This window comes from Tupaia chinensis, unplaced genomic scaffold (genome assembly GCF_000334495.1).
Source record: "Tupaia chinensis unplaced genomic scaffold, TupChi_1.0 Scaffold000578_2, whole genome shotgun sequence".
NCBI classification, from domain to species: Eukaryota; Metazoa; Chordata; class Mammalia; order Scandentia; family Tupaiidae; genus Tupaia; species Tupaia belangeri.
The window spans coordinates 7,537,440-7,550,884 of NW_006160094.1; the positions used below are offsets into that span (position 1 = coordinate 7,537,440).

Here is a 13,445-nt window from a genome sequence, read left to right on the forward strand (position 1 = left end):
AAATGGCAGGCATAAGTTCCACTTCAGGGAGAATGAGGGAACGACTGTGCGGTACCTGCTGAAGTCCAAGTTTGGCAGGAATCTAGGGCATATGTCCTTGCCAGTGACACAAAGACAGACAGTGAGAAATCACCCTTGGGGAGATGGCCATGCCATATCCCCTCTCCACCATTCTCCTCTTGGGATTGTGGGCATGCATGCATATATGCCTGGCATGAGTTCCAGGATTCAAACCACAGTTGACTACATGGGAATACAGTGATGTTTTTATGTCATCTGCTGGTCTCTAGCCCCAGGCTTTTTAAAAAATACAAGGTTTGCTTTTTTTAGGGGAGAATTTTGTCATAGGGTATGTGCGCTTGCCGGAGGGACAGAGAGAGACAGAAAGGGAGAAATCACCCCCCAGGGGGATGGCCATGCTGCAATCCCTTCTCCATTCTTCTCGCTGGATTTTGGGTGCATACATGCTCGGCATGTGTTTTAACCCACTGGATCTGGGACTTGAATTGCAGTCAACTACATGGGAGTCCAGCAATGTAACCATTACTCTGTCTACTGGTCTTCCAAAAATACAAGTTTTGCTTTCATGGGAATGTGATGTCAGGAAGGTAATACATACTATGTTCATCTCTTGTTATAAAGGTTATTTCTGACATCTCATCTCCTTTCAGCATAATTAAAGTATGGATTTGTTATTGCCTTGCTTAAAAAAATTAAACCTTTGTTGGGACCAGCAGTTGGTGTAATGACTATGTTTCTGGACTCCTATAGCCAACTGCAGTTCAAGTCCTGGACCCAGTGGCTTAAACTCATGCTGGTCGCGTATGCGTGTGTGCCCAAGATCCCGAGAGGAGAATGGAGGAGAAGGGATTGCGGTGTGGCCATCCCCCTTGGGGGGGTGATTTCTTGCTTTCTCTCTCTCTGTCCTCTCTTGTCTTTCTGGCGAGCAGACGTGCCCTACAGCAAAAACCTCTCCAAAAAAAACTGGAAAAAAAATTAAACCTTTTTCACCAGAAGTTTTTTCTGAAATATCTAGACCAGTGCTGTCTAGTAGACATAAAGCAAGTCACATATATGTAATTAAAAATTTTCTGGCAGCCACATTTAAAAAATGAAATGAATTTTTAAAATTTCACTCAGTTCAGTATATTAAAATGATCATTTCTGCATGTTCTCTATATGAAATAGCATTGATGAGCTACTTTGCGTTCTTTCTTCCTTGAGACCCAGTTCATCTGTTGCACCCTCAGCCCCAGGCCAGCCGTGTTTCAGCCGCTCGTTAGCCCAGGTAGCCTGCAGGGTTGTGCGCATTGGAGAGTCCTGTGTTGAAATGGGAGTAGTGTGACCTTTGGTGCCAAATCTATTGGGGTATGAATTCCTGCTTTGCTACTTGCCAACTGTGTGGTTTTGGGATAGTCTCTTAGCTTTTCTGAGCTTTGTTTTCCCAATAGGTAATATAATATAAAATATAAATATAAAAATTTAAAACTTGACATAGTAGGCTACTAATAAGTGGTGGATATTATTGTTATTTTTTTTAATGGCCAGAAGGTATATGCACTTGCCAGAGAAAGATACTGAGAGAGAGAAAGAGAGAAAAAGCATCGCGAATAGAGGCGTGGCCATGCCCAGTTTGTTTCTCGTTTCTCGGTCTTGTCGGGATTTGGGGCGTGCACGTACATGTGCCCAGTGTCTTTTTTCAAACTGTGCAGCTGACCATGTGGGATCCAGCTGCCTTAACCACCTCATCACTGGCGACCCTAGAATGGGATTTTAAATTTTACAAAAGCAAGGCTTCTCACATTCTTCTTCTTTTTTTTTAATGTCCCATAATACTTTGCCCCAAATAGGATGGGGGTGGGAGTGGGAATTAAACTTTATGAGCTCTGTTATACAGTGTTGATGCCTTCATATGTTACTTGGTACCAGATTTCCTTGTTTGTTTTTCAAATTTATACAAGAAACCAATGCTTAAAATATACTGAAGTCCCTCAGCAAATCAGAGTCAGTGTTATCACATAAGGACTTGGGTTTTTGGTATAACTAGGGCTTACAGGCAAATAATCAGAAGGGCTTATCTCTCTGGCCTCCAGGATTTTATGTCATAAGACTCCAAGTTAAAAATAGGGCTCCTGGGCCAGCTGTGGTGGCGCAGTGGCATGTGACGCTCTGTGATGCTGAGCGCTCTGAAGACTGGGGTTTGGGTCCCTTGTCACACTGCACATGCCGGACGTGCGCTCGCGGGCCTGCGATTCTGGCTGGCTGCAGGACTGCAGGGGGATCGCGGTGAGACCTGAGACCTTGTTCAGGATGCCTGTCTTAGTTCCAGTGATGTATCTCTCTGGTGTTTAAGTATTTTAGATTTTTTTTGCCTTTTAGAAAAGTTAAATTATGCTTTTAATTTTACTAATTGAGATAATTTTTGTTGTTATTTGATCCTGTATTAATAACATAAGTGTTAATCTGCAACATAGAAATTATAACAGATAAGTTCCAAACAATTTCTAAAAATAGAGTATAAATTTATCTTATATTACTGTATTATGGTAGTTATATTATTATTTTCCATAGCATGCATTTTAGCCTATAGAATACTTTAATATCAATGATTAAAAACCACATCTTGTACGGATAGTGCATTAATAAGCTTTGTCACTTAGCAAAAAGTTCAATAGTAGTGACTGTGTATTTATTTATCTGGAGATCTAGAATGTTCCTTCTTTGTGACACAGACTTTTAAAAAAATCTCTACAGGCCAGTGACATATCAGGCTTATCGGGAATGTGTACTGGAGACCACAGTTCATACCAGCGGCTGGAATAAGGTATTAACCAAATTAACTGTTTTCTTTATATGGTCTGAGTGTGTTAAGGGTAAGGCATAGAAGGAATTGCTAGCACCATGCAGCAGAAGCCTGTTAGAGCTCTTTATGTAATACAGAAACCTAACTGGGCCAGGTGGGTATTTGGGTAATGCTACAAGATTCTGCTCTGCCTAAAAATATGTGCCCCTCAGTACGCTGCCCGACCTGTCATAGGGGTCCTTCCTGTCCCTCTGTCCAGAATTTCTCATCATTCCTTCATTTCTCTGTACTAAACATGACCTTGACCTCTGATGGTTATTTTGTGTGTGAATATGTCTTGCGGAAAAAATAAGTGATTAATTTGGGAGGGGACCTCTTCTCATCCTATGAATCACAGCATTTGTTTTATGGTTTGCACAGTACCTCATGTCACATCTCATTTGCTCTTCACAACCATCCTTTGCAGAAGGCAGAATGGATTTTATTAGCTTTTGTTTTGTTATTTATTGGGTTGTAGAACAAGTGATGACGTATTTTTCTATGTTTTTCTATTCAAAAATGCTTTATGACTTTTCCGACAACCCAATCATTAGTGAGATCAGGTGACTAATCAGAAAACAAAAATGGAATGTCTTGCCCAGGACCCCTTGACTAGTAAATACTGGAACCAAAACTGGAGCCAAGATCTTCTTCATATTCACATCTGTTCCCCACAGTACCGTATTAATTGAACCATTATCTTAGACTGTATTACCTGCTTAGCCTTGACAAGGCAGTCTGAGGGGATGGAATAGAGGATGGCTCAGGTCAGTAAAAGGAAGCGGTATGGCCCGGTGTGACCTAGTTCTGGGGATGGGAAAATTCGGCACAATTGTTTTTTACAAATAGCTACCTTGACTCAGAGTTGTTTGAGTGGATCAGACTGTGGGGCTTTATGTACTGACTTGATCTGTATTAGGTATGTGGTTAGACTTATTTCAGATCTCAGCCTCGCTACAGGCTAGACGTTAGACGTGTGTCTCTGGCAGGTTAATTAAGCTCTCTACCTCTAAATTTTGCCATCAGCTAATTGGAGTTGTAAGTTTTACTAGAATGAAATGAAATGACATATACTAGATGTTCATTTAATGCCTTGCCTGGCACCATACTTAGTGAACAGCAGCTAGTACAAGAACCCTAACACAGCGAGCCTATTCCCACATGGTCACTATGATGGAGTTTTTAGTAAGTTACACATTTATTAGAATATCGGTTTGCCTTATTTTTTATTTTGGAATAAAAGAAAATATTCTCCTATGAATATTCGAAATAAACTTTATGAATAAAAAATAAGCTTGGTTATGATTCTTTCTAAGACAGCCTCTCTGCTGTGATCCTCCCTCCTGGGGCTGTATGTGAACGCCACCACACCCAGCTCTTGTTAGACAGAGTCCTGCTGTGTGGCCCAGGCAGAACTCGAGCTTGCAAACCCCCTGCCTCAGACTCCAAGTCACTGTGGTTACAGGTGCACCCTGCTGTACCTGACCTTCAGGTTGGACCAGGACTCAAACCTGGGCCTCCCAAGTGGTTCCAACCTGCAGAACATAGCAGTTTGGCAGCACACAGCGCCACAGCTGGGTCACATGTTTCTTAGTATAACAAGCATCAAGTAATCAGGTGCCTGAACCTACTGCGCTCTGTCCAAATTTATATTCTCTTCCATCACTCCTATCTAGTGATTGTTAGAATTCACTTTTGTATGCCCCACCCCCAGTGCCCATCATAGAGTTACCCTGAAACGTAAACCCCAGTCTTCACCTTTTCTTTTTACTCTTCCTTTCTTTCCCCATTCCCTGCTTGATTTCAGTTCCTCATTTTGATCAGGAGACCAGCTGTGGCTTGAATACCTCTTATAAATGAGACATGCAATTAGAATATTACTTGCTTCTTGGTATGATGCCTAGGGCACATAATATATCCTTACCTTGTAGTTGTTCTTAGTAATTGCATTAACAACAAAGTAAAATTGAGATAAATAAAGAGAATATTACTTGCTCTGCTAAATCTAGTGTTACTCTTCCTTCTAAGTCCTCCAGAGGAGAAAAGAACCTAGCTTATGATAACTGAAACTTCCATTCCCATCTACCCCAATAAAATCACATTGGCTAATTTGGAGCAGTTCGCTCATACTTTACATTTAACATGATACTTACAGAATTCTGATATAAGGTCGCGTATATGAATGTGATGATCTACCTGGCAAGTGAGTGAGCTCAAATCAATGCCTGTCAGAGAAGGGGAAGAAGTTGTTCACAGAGCTTGCCAGTCTGGGACAAACTGTAAAGGCATCAATTTACAAAGAGATTTTAAAGGCATTTTGGTAGATTGCTCTTTAAATATATCCCCCCCCCCCAGCCCCAAGAAAAAGCTGGTCACAAATCTATAGCAATGGTATGGTCTTCCTGCTAAAAAGTACATGGATGGGCCAGCAGCTGGTGTGGTGGTGAGGGTGCTGTACTCCTATGTGGCCTACTGTACAATTCAGGTCTTGGACCTGGCAGCTTGGAAAATTATGCTGGGCGTATGTGCATGTGTGTCCAAAGTCCTTAGGAGATTGAGGATAAGGTATTGTGGCATGGCCACCGTCCCTGGGGGTGTTTTCTCATTCTATTCCACTCCAGCAAGTACACATGCCCTATATCAAATTTTTAAAAAGGAAAAAAAAATCACCACCTACTCAGTATCAAATTTCCCTAATTGCCTCATAAATGTATATTTAAAAAAATTTACTACAGGGTACATGCACTCATTGGAGAGAGACAGAAAGAGGGAAAGAAGGGACTGGACACTCACACATGGCTGACCATAGTTCAAGTCCTGGACCTGGTGCCTTGCTTTCTCACTCTCCCTCTTTCTCTCTGTCTCTGTGTTTCTCTCTGTCAAATTAAAAATAAATAAATGAGTAAATAAAAAATTTAAAAAAAAAGAGGGAAGGAAAAAGCACCCTCCTGGGACGAAAGGCTATACTATAATCTCTTCTTTATTCTCGGGACTTTGAGCACACATATATGCCTGGCGTGTTTTTCAGCCCCTGGGTCTGAGTTTAGGACTTGAACTGTACAGTTGGCCATATGGGATCCAACTACCTTAATCACCACCCCTAAATGCATTCTTTTCTTTTCTTTTCTTTTCTTTTCTTTTTTTTTTAAGGTTTTTGCCATAGGGTGCATTGCTTGCTGGAGAGAGACAAAGGAAAAATGAGAAATCACCCCCAGGGGGGTCGCCATCCCTTAATACCACAGCCTCTTTTCCTCTCGTCCTCCTCTTAGGCCTTAGGGCATATACTTGCACACCTGGCATAATTTTCAAGCCGCTGTGTCTGGCACTTGACCCGTGGTCAGCCATGTAGGATACAGCACCTTCACAACTACGTCACCTGATGGCCTCCATAAATGTGTTCTTTAAAACTGATTTGTTTGAATCAGGATCCCTACAAGACCTATGCATTCCATTTGGTTGGTATATTTCTTGTCTTTTTAAAAATTGAAATATAATTCCCATACCCTAAAATTTAGCCTTCTGAAATGTGTGATCCAAAGGGTTTTAGTGTTCACAGAGGGGTGCAGCCATTCACCACTGTCTAATTCCAGGGTGTTTTCCTTGTGCTTGTTAGTGGCCACATCCCATTTCCTGCTCCTGCCAGCCCCAGCAATAATTACTCTTGTCTATGCTGGGCATTTTATATACGTGGAATAAGGTAATATATGTGTTAAGTCTTTTTTATTTTTATTTATCATTTAAAAAAATTTTGCCAGGAGGTGCATGCCCTGGCTAGAGATAAATAGGGAGAGAGAAAAGGCACCTCCCCCCGCCATGGAGAATGATCACATCATAGTCCCTCCTCTGTTTCTCTATCTCATCAGGATTTGGGGTGCTCATGTGCACACACTCGACTTGTTCCTCGGGCTGCCAGGTCTGGGACTCGGCTGTGAAGATCCGACTGCCTTAACCACCACGCCACAGAGTTGGCCTTTAAGTCTCTTTCAGTATTGTAGACTTCTCTCTCTTTTTACTCCTTTGTTTTTCTTGTAAGTTATTTGTCCTGTAAAATTTCCTACCTTCTGGATTTTATTGAAGTCATGTAACATGCTCTTCTGTTTTGTATTTCCTTTCTATTGGTAGGTAGATCTGGAGGACTGGTCAGATTCAGGTTTGATCTTCCTGGCAGGAACGCTTCATAGATGATTCTATTTCCTATTGGGTCACATATAATGTCTGAGTGTTTCTTAAATTGTATTTTGAAGCAGGTAGGTCAAGACAGTCAAACTAACCAGCGAATTAAGTACAGGTAAAATGTTAGGGATGGGACATTTATCAGACTAGTTGACACACAGGGCCAACCAGTGGCATGGTTGTTAAAGCAGGGGGATCCCATAGCTGACTGTGCAGTGTAAGCCCTGGACCCTGTGGCCTAAGAAACACACTGGGCGCATGTGCGTGTGTGCTCGCAGTCCTGAGAGGAGGGTGAAGTGGAGGAAAAGGGATTGCTGTGTGATCATTCACCATGGAGGGTCTTTCTCATTTTCTGTCCCTCTGTCTCTCTCCAGGGTACACATGTGCCCTTTACTCCCCCCCCCAAAAAAAAAAGAAAAAAAAAGAAAACAAAGAATTATTAAGCCGGAAGGGCTAAGTAGTAGATAGGTGGGCCAAATTATGGGATTATAATCACAAATATTTATTGTACTAGAAGGTACATTTACAAATGCTTAAATTAGCATGCATTCATTTTACCAGGCAATCCTGTCCCCCTGTCTCTCTCTCTGTGTGAGTGAGTGTGTTTTGCTGGGGGTGCATCCACTCCCCAGAGACAGAGGAAGAGGGAGAAAGTATCCCCACATGGGGAATGGTCACATCGCAGGCCCTTCTCTCTCCCTCCTTTAAGGACTTTGGGCTTGCCTACACACATGCCCAGCATATTTCTCAAGCTGCTGTTCTGGGACTCTGACCACACAGTTGGTAATGTGGGATCTGGGTGCCTTAGCCCCCAGGCCATGGAGCTAGCCCAAGCCCGTATATTTTTTAATAAAAGGGTAACATTATTAAAGTAAGTCTAACCTATTAGAAAAAGCAACCGCAAGTGCATAGGAGAAAATGTCAGGGAATGAATTAAATAAGTCTGTGGATAAAGGGTAAGCCAGTGGAAGTAATCCTTTCTGATGGTCAAAATATCTTAGCATTCCATTGCAAAAACTACTGAAGAAAAAATAATTTCTGTGCTATGTGAAGATTATTATTATCTAGTAAGGAAATTACTTAGAGAATGAATCAAAGGATAAGACTGCTTACTTTTTAGACCTAGAAATGAGAATAATACAACCTTCTGGAAATAAATATTTGGAAATCCAGTTTTGTTTTGACATGTAAAAAGTACATGGGAGGGGCTGGCAGGTGGCATGGTGGTTAAAGGTGTTGGACTTCCACACGGCTGACTATGGTTCGAGTCCTAGACCTGGTGGCTTGCTTTCTCATTTTTCCCTTTCTCTCTCTCTTTCTCTGGTCAAATTAAAAAATAATAATAAAAACAAATGGAATAAAATGAGTAAATAAATAAATATATATTTTTTAATGTACATGGGAGAGGCGCCAGTAGGGCATGGTGGTTGGGGCACTGGACTCACATATGGCTGACTACTGTTCTAGTCCTGGACCTGGCGGGTTGCTTTCTCAATTTCTCTTTCTCTGGTGAGCGCACATGCCCTATAGCAAGTTAATAATAATAAAAAATGCAATTAAATAAATAATTCTTTAAAAAAAGTAAAAGGTGGGACCAGCAGATGGCATAGTGGTTATGTTGCTAGACTTTCACGTAGTCAACCACGGTTCAAGTTCTGGACCTGGTGCTTTTTCACTTTCCTTCTCTTATTGTCTCTCTCTAATCAACTTCAAAACATAAAATAAAAATAAAATAAAATAATGATAATGAATAAAATTAAATTAAGTAATTCTTTAAAAAAAAAAGGCACTGGACCTGAAAGTCATCATACAGTATGTCAGATACTAATTACCTACCATCATCTATCAAACAGATAAGCCTCATGTATAGTATAGTAGTCATTTAATAGCTGTATGAGGGATGACATAGTATGTATCACCAAGGAAAGTATTAGCAACCAAATAGGAAATGTTAGCCTTACAAAGTGAGAATTTTGAGGGACCAGTAGATGGTGTAATAGTTACGCTGGACTCCCACGTAGTCAACTGTGGTTTGAGACCCAGACCCAGCACACGTGCCAGGCATGTGTGTGAGCATGGCCAAAATCCTGAGAGGAGAATGGAGGAGAAGGGATTGTGCGGCCATCCCTCTCGGGAGTGATTTCTCGCTTTCTGTCTGTCTCTTCGGTGAGTGCACACACCCTATAGCAAAAATCTCTCTTTAAAAAAAAAAGTGAGGATTTTGCACTTTGGATACTGTATTCAAGAAAGATATACTATAATTCAAGGGACCAGCAATTAGCGTAATGGCTATGTCGCTGGACTCCCATGTGGTTGACCGCGATTCGCGTCCCGGACCTGGTGGCTTAAACCTCACACCAGATACGTGTGCGTCCAAGATCCCGAGAAGAGAATGGAGAAGGGATTGCGGCGTTGCCATCCCCCCTTGGGGGTGATTTCTCGCTTTCTGTCTCTCTCTGTCTGTCTGGCGAGCGCATGTGCCCTATATCAAAAACTTCTCCAAAAAAAAAGAAAGATGTATTATAATTTGAATACAGAAGATCCAGAAGAAGATAATTAAATGATCAAAGGCGTGGAGCAGTTGCCACCTGAGAACTAGAAGAATAGATTTGTAGACATCCACCTGAAAGTATTGTGAATGAGAGCGGGAATATGATTAAAAACTGAAATTAAGTTGGGGGTCAAAGAAGATTATGTAATCATCCCTAGATTATTATTTCTTTTTTAGAATTATTTTATTTAACTTTATTTACTTATTTATTTTAATTGGACCAGAGAGGGACAGAGTGTGTGAGAGAGAGAGGGAAAGTGAAAAAGCAAGCCGCCAGGTCTGGGATTCACTTAAATCACGTTGGCCATGTGGGGATCCAGCCCCCTTAACCACCATGCCACCTGCCGGCCCCATTGCTAGATTGTTGTATAGTATAACTTGGATGTCTGGTTTTTGAAACATGAAAGAAATTTGGAACAAATAAAAGGAAGTATTATTTTATATAGCAAGTATGCAATGTTTGCAATTCATTTCCTCAAGAAGTGATAGAGATTAACCATGAATAGCTTTAAAATGTTATGAATTATTATGGCAAATTAGAATGTTTTGAGCTACAGGGTATCCCAGGCCTTTGAAGCCAATGTGAATTAGCAAGCCTGATTCACACACCATCGTTACCTGATCCTACCCAAGGCACAACGTTGGAGCTAGATGAACCAATGGGGCTAGTTTTGTTTGTTTGTGTCTTTTTAATAGTATGATGAGCTTTTCTTACAGTGGAAAAAGCCTAATGTTGTTTTCTTTATAGTCCTATACCACTCCATTAGTTTTTAGAAGAGATTCTCCATGAATTTGGGGCTGGAGTTCTTTTGGATTGTTGACAAATGGAGATGTGTTTGTTGCATTCTTTCTTTCAGACATCGATATAGATGCTCCAGGGACCCTTTTACTTAAAAACCAAAGGATGTTCAGATGAAATGTAATCTCATTGTTTTGTTTGCCCTCTTCTGCAGAAATATTCTGTCATCCTTCAGTTATTTCCTTGGCAATCCAGTAACAAGGCACTGGAATTGGTTTCATTTCCTTTGGCATTCTTCTAGTCATATATAGACCTCTTAATGTTTTAGATGCAAGAAAGATGTTTAGCTGAATCATCTTTTCAGTTTTTTTTCTTTATTTCATTTCATTTTTGCTAGAGGGGGTGTGCACTTGCCAGAGAGACAAACCCCCTCCCTGGGATATGGTCATGCTGCAAGCTCTTATTCTTCATTTTTCCATCCCATCACAATACTGGGCACACAGGCAACCAGTGTGCTTTTCCAGCCTCAGAGCTGAGTTTTGAATTGTGATCAGCCGCATGGGGTCCAACTTTCTATGCACTGTACTTAACCACTGTGCCATGGGGCTGGCCCTGCAATTTATTTTTTAAAGGAAGGCAAGGGATTCTAGTTAGTTTCTGTTGTAAATTTTGATGACTTTTAAATAGTGAGCTACAAGATTATTGGGTTATATATTGTAATGCCTCCTTTATATTTGAATTTTGATGACTTTTTCTTTTCTTTTTTTTTTAAAGAGAGATTTTTGCTGTAGGGTGCGTGCGCTCACCAGAGATACGGAGGGTTAGAAAGCAAGAAATAATCCCCTGGGGGGGGGATGATGGCCACACTACAGTCCCTTCTTCTCCATTCTCCTCTTGGGATACCTGGCGTGAGTTTCAAGCTGCCAGGTCCAAGACTCAAACCCTGGTCAACTACGTGGGAGCCCAATGATGTAACCATTCCGTCCCTATTTTTGATGACTCTTTATTAGATCCCTTATCATTTAAAAAAGTTCTTATTTCAAATAGAAAATAAAAAGTACCTAGTATAAAATGCAAAAAAACACAGAAAGATATGCATTGAAAAATAAGTTTTCTTTTATCCTTAGTGTTAGTCACCCATTTTCCCTCTTTTAAGCAACCACTGCTACCAGTTTTCTTTATATTTTTCCAGAGATATGCAAGATTGTATAAATCTATGTGTGTATGTGTTTTGTTTCTTAAAATAAGTGGTACAGTATTGTACACATTCCCCTATGTCTTGCTTTTTTTTCACTTTAAGTGTATCTTGGTGATTGGATAGTGAACAATCTAACCCCTTTTTTTAAGAGCGATGTATTTCACTGAATGGCCAAATTTATTTAATTAGTACTTGTTGAGTTTTTTTATAGTCTTTCACTGTAAATAATGCTTCAGTGAATTTCCTTATATATCTATGTTGTTTCTCTCTCTCTCTCTCTCACACACACACACACACACACAGAGTTATTTTCATATAATAACTTTCTACCATCTATTGTATAAAATCTACATGGAATATTCAGCAAATTTCTAATAGCCCTTTATTATAATTAAAGCAAAATGTTATAATGATGTATGTGATACTAATTTCTAGTAATTGAATATATAAAGTGCATTATAAGTATTTCAGTTTTGGTTTTTATTCTCCTATCTTTGCATTAAAGATCTTGGTGCCTCTGGTTTTGCTACAACATGTGCTTTTGGAGTTGACGAGGCGTGGTCAAGAACCCCTGAGTGCACTGCTCCAGTTTGGCGTGACTTATCTGGAGGACTATGCAGCAGAGTACATCATTCAGCAGGGTGGCTGGGTATGAACCATTTCATATTTGCTTTCAGTCTTCCAAAAAAGTTAAGCCCTTTATGTGTAACAGTATTGAGAATGCATGGTGTAGGTTGCTTGATTGGATGATGGTCCGTGGAAAATCGTTCAAATAGTTTAAGCTACTCACATTTTGATACGTGGTACTTGTGTGTGTGTGTGCATATGCACACACATGCATCTGGTGTTTTAGACAGGATCTTGCTGTGTCACAGTCTTCCTGCCTCAGCTTCCTGAGTAGCTGGTACTACTGCAAGCACATGCTATATCAAATACCTGGCATTTTAGGCTGAGCCAGGAATCAAACATGGGACTCCCAGTTAGCCTCAGCCTACAAGCAGCAGCATTCATATGCTACTGCCACTGGGCAATATGAGATACTTATGAAGAGTTCTTAATTGTGACACATGTTATACTAACAAGAAGTTGTAAATAGGATATGAAGAATAATAATATGAATATTTACTATCACTGCCCATGAAAAGAGCAGAGCTCACTTTTGAATCTCCTTATATTCCCTTTCTAGATTTCTGCATGCTCTTATCTACCGTACCAGGGCAACTTCTGAATTTTTTTTAAAATAATTATTTATTTGATTTTACTTATTTATTCATTTATTTTAATTTAACCAGATAGAGACACACAGAGAGAGAGAGAGGGTGGGAAGTGAGAAAGCAAGGACTTGAACCGTGGTCGGTCATATGGGAGTCCAACACCTCAACCACCATGCCACCAATTAGCCCCTGAATATTTTTATTGTAGTTTAACTACAGATGTATACATCCCTAGACAATATATTATTTTTGTGTTTTGAACTGTATGTAAATAGTATCACATGAAGGGACTTCAAAAAATCATGGAAAACTGAATTTGAAGTACAAATTAATTTTGGTATAAAAATTTGAAATCCAAGCGTAGTATTGTGTTTTTTTGTTTTGTTTTGCTATAGGTCACATATGCTTACTGGAGGGAGAGAGAGTGGGGATTGCCATGCCACAATCCCTTCTCCTCCATTTTTCTCTCAGGATTTTGAGCTCACACACATGTGCATGGTACGTTTCTTAAGCTGCTTGGTCCGAGTCTTGAACTGCTCATTCTGCCATGTGGGATACAGCCACCTTAACCACTACGCCACTAGCTGCCCCATATAGGTTTTAAATATGTATATTTTCCATGAACTTTTTTTTTTTTTTTGGAGAGATTTTCACTGTAGGGCGCGTGCGCTCGCCAGACAGACAGAGAGAGACATAGAGACAGAAAGCGAGAAATCACCCCCCAGGGG

At 40.4% G+C, this 13,445-nt stretch overlaps 1 protein-coding gene across 4 annotated transcripts in view; it reads left to right on the forward strand.

Moving 5' to 3' along the window:
* BCL2L13 (BCL2 like 13) overlaps positions 1–13,445 on the forward strand; it is a 120,906-nt gene that overhangs the window by 63,752 nt on the left and 43,709 nt on the right. For 2 of the 4 annotated variants that reach the window (XM_006158350.3, XM_006158351.3), the window contains 2 exons: positions 2,755–2,824; positions 12,009–12,152. In XM_006158350.3, coding sequence (XP_006158412.1) covers positions 2,755–2,824; positions 12,009–12,152 — 214 coding nt within the window. Of the gene's footprint in view, positions 1–2,754; positions 2,825–12,008; positions 12,153–13,445 lie in introns of those variants that run through there. The other 2 variants (XR_003551022.1, XR_003551023.1) reach the window with 2 other exon arrangements.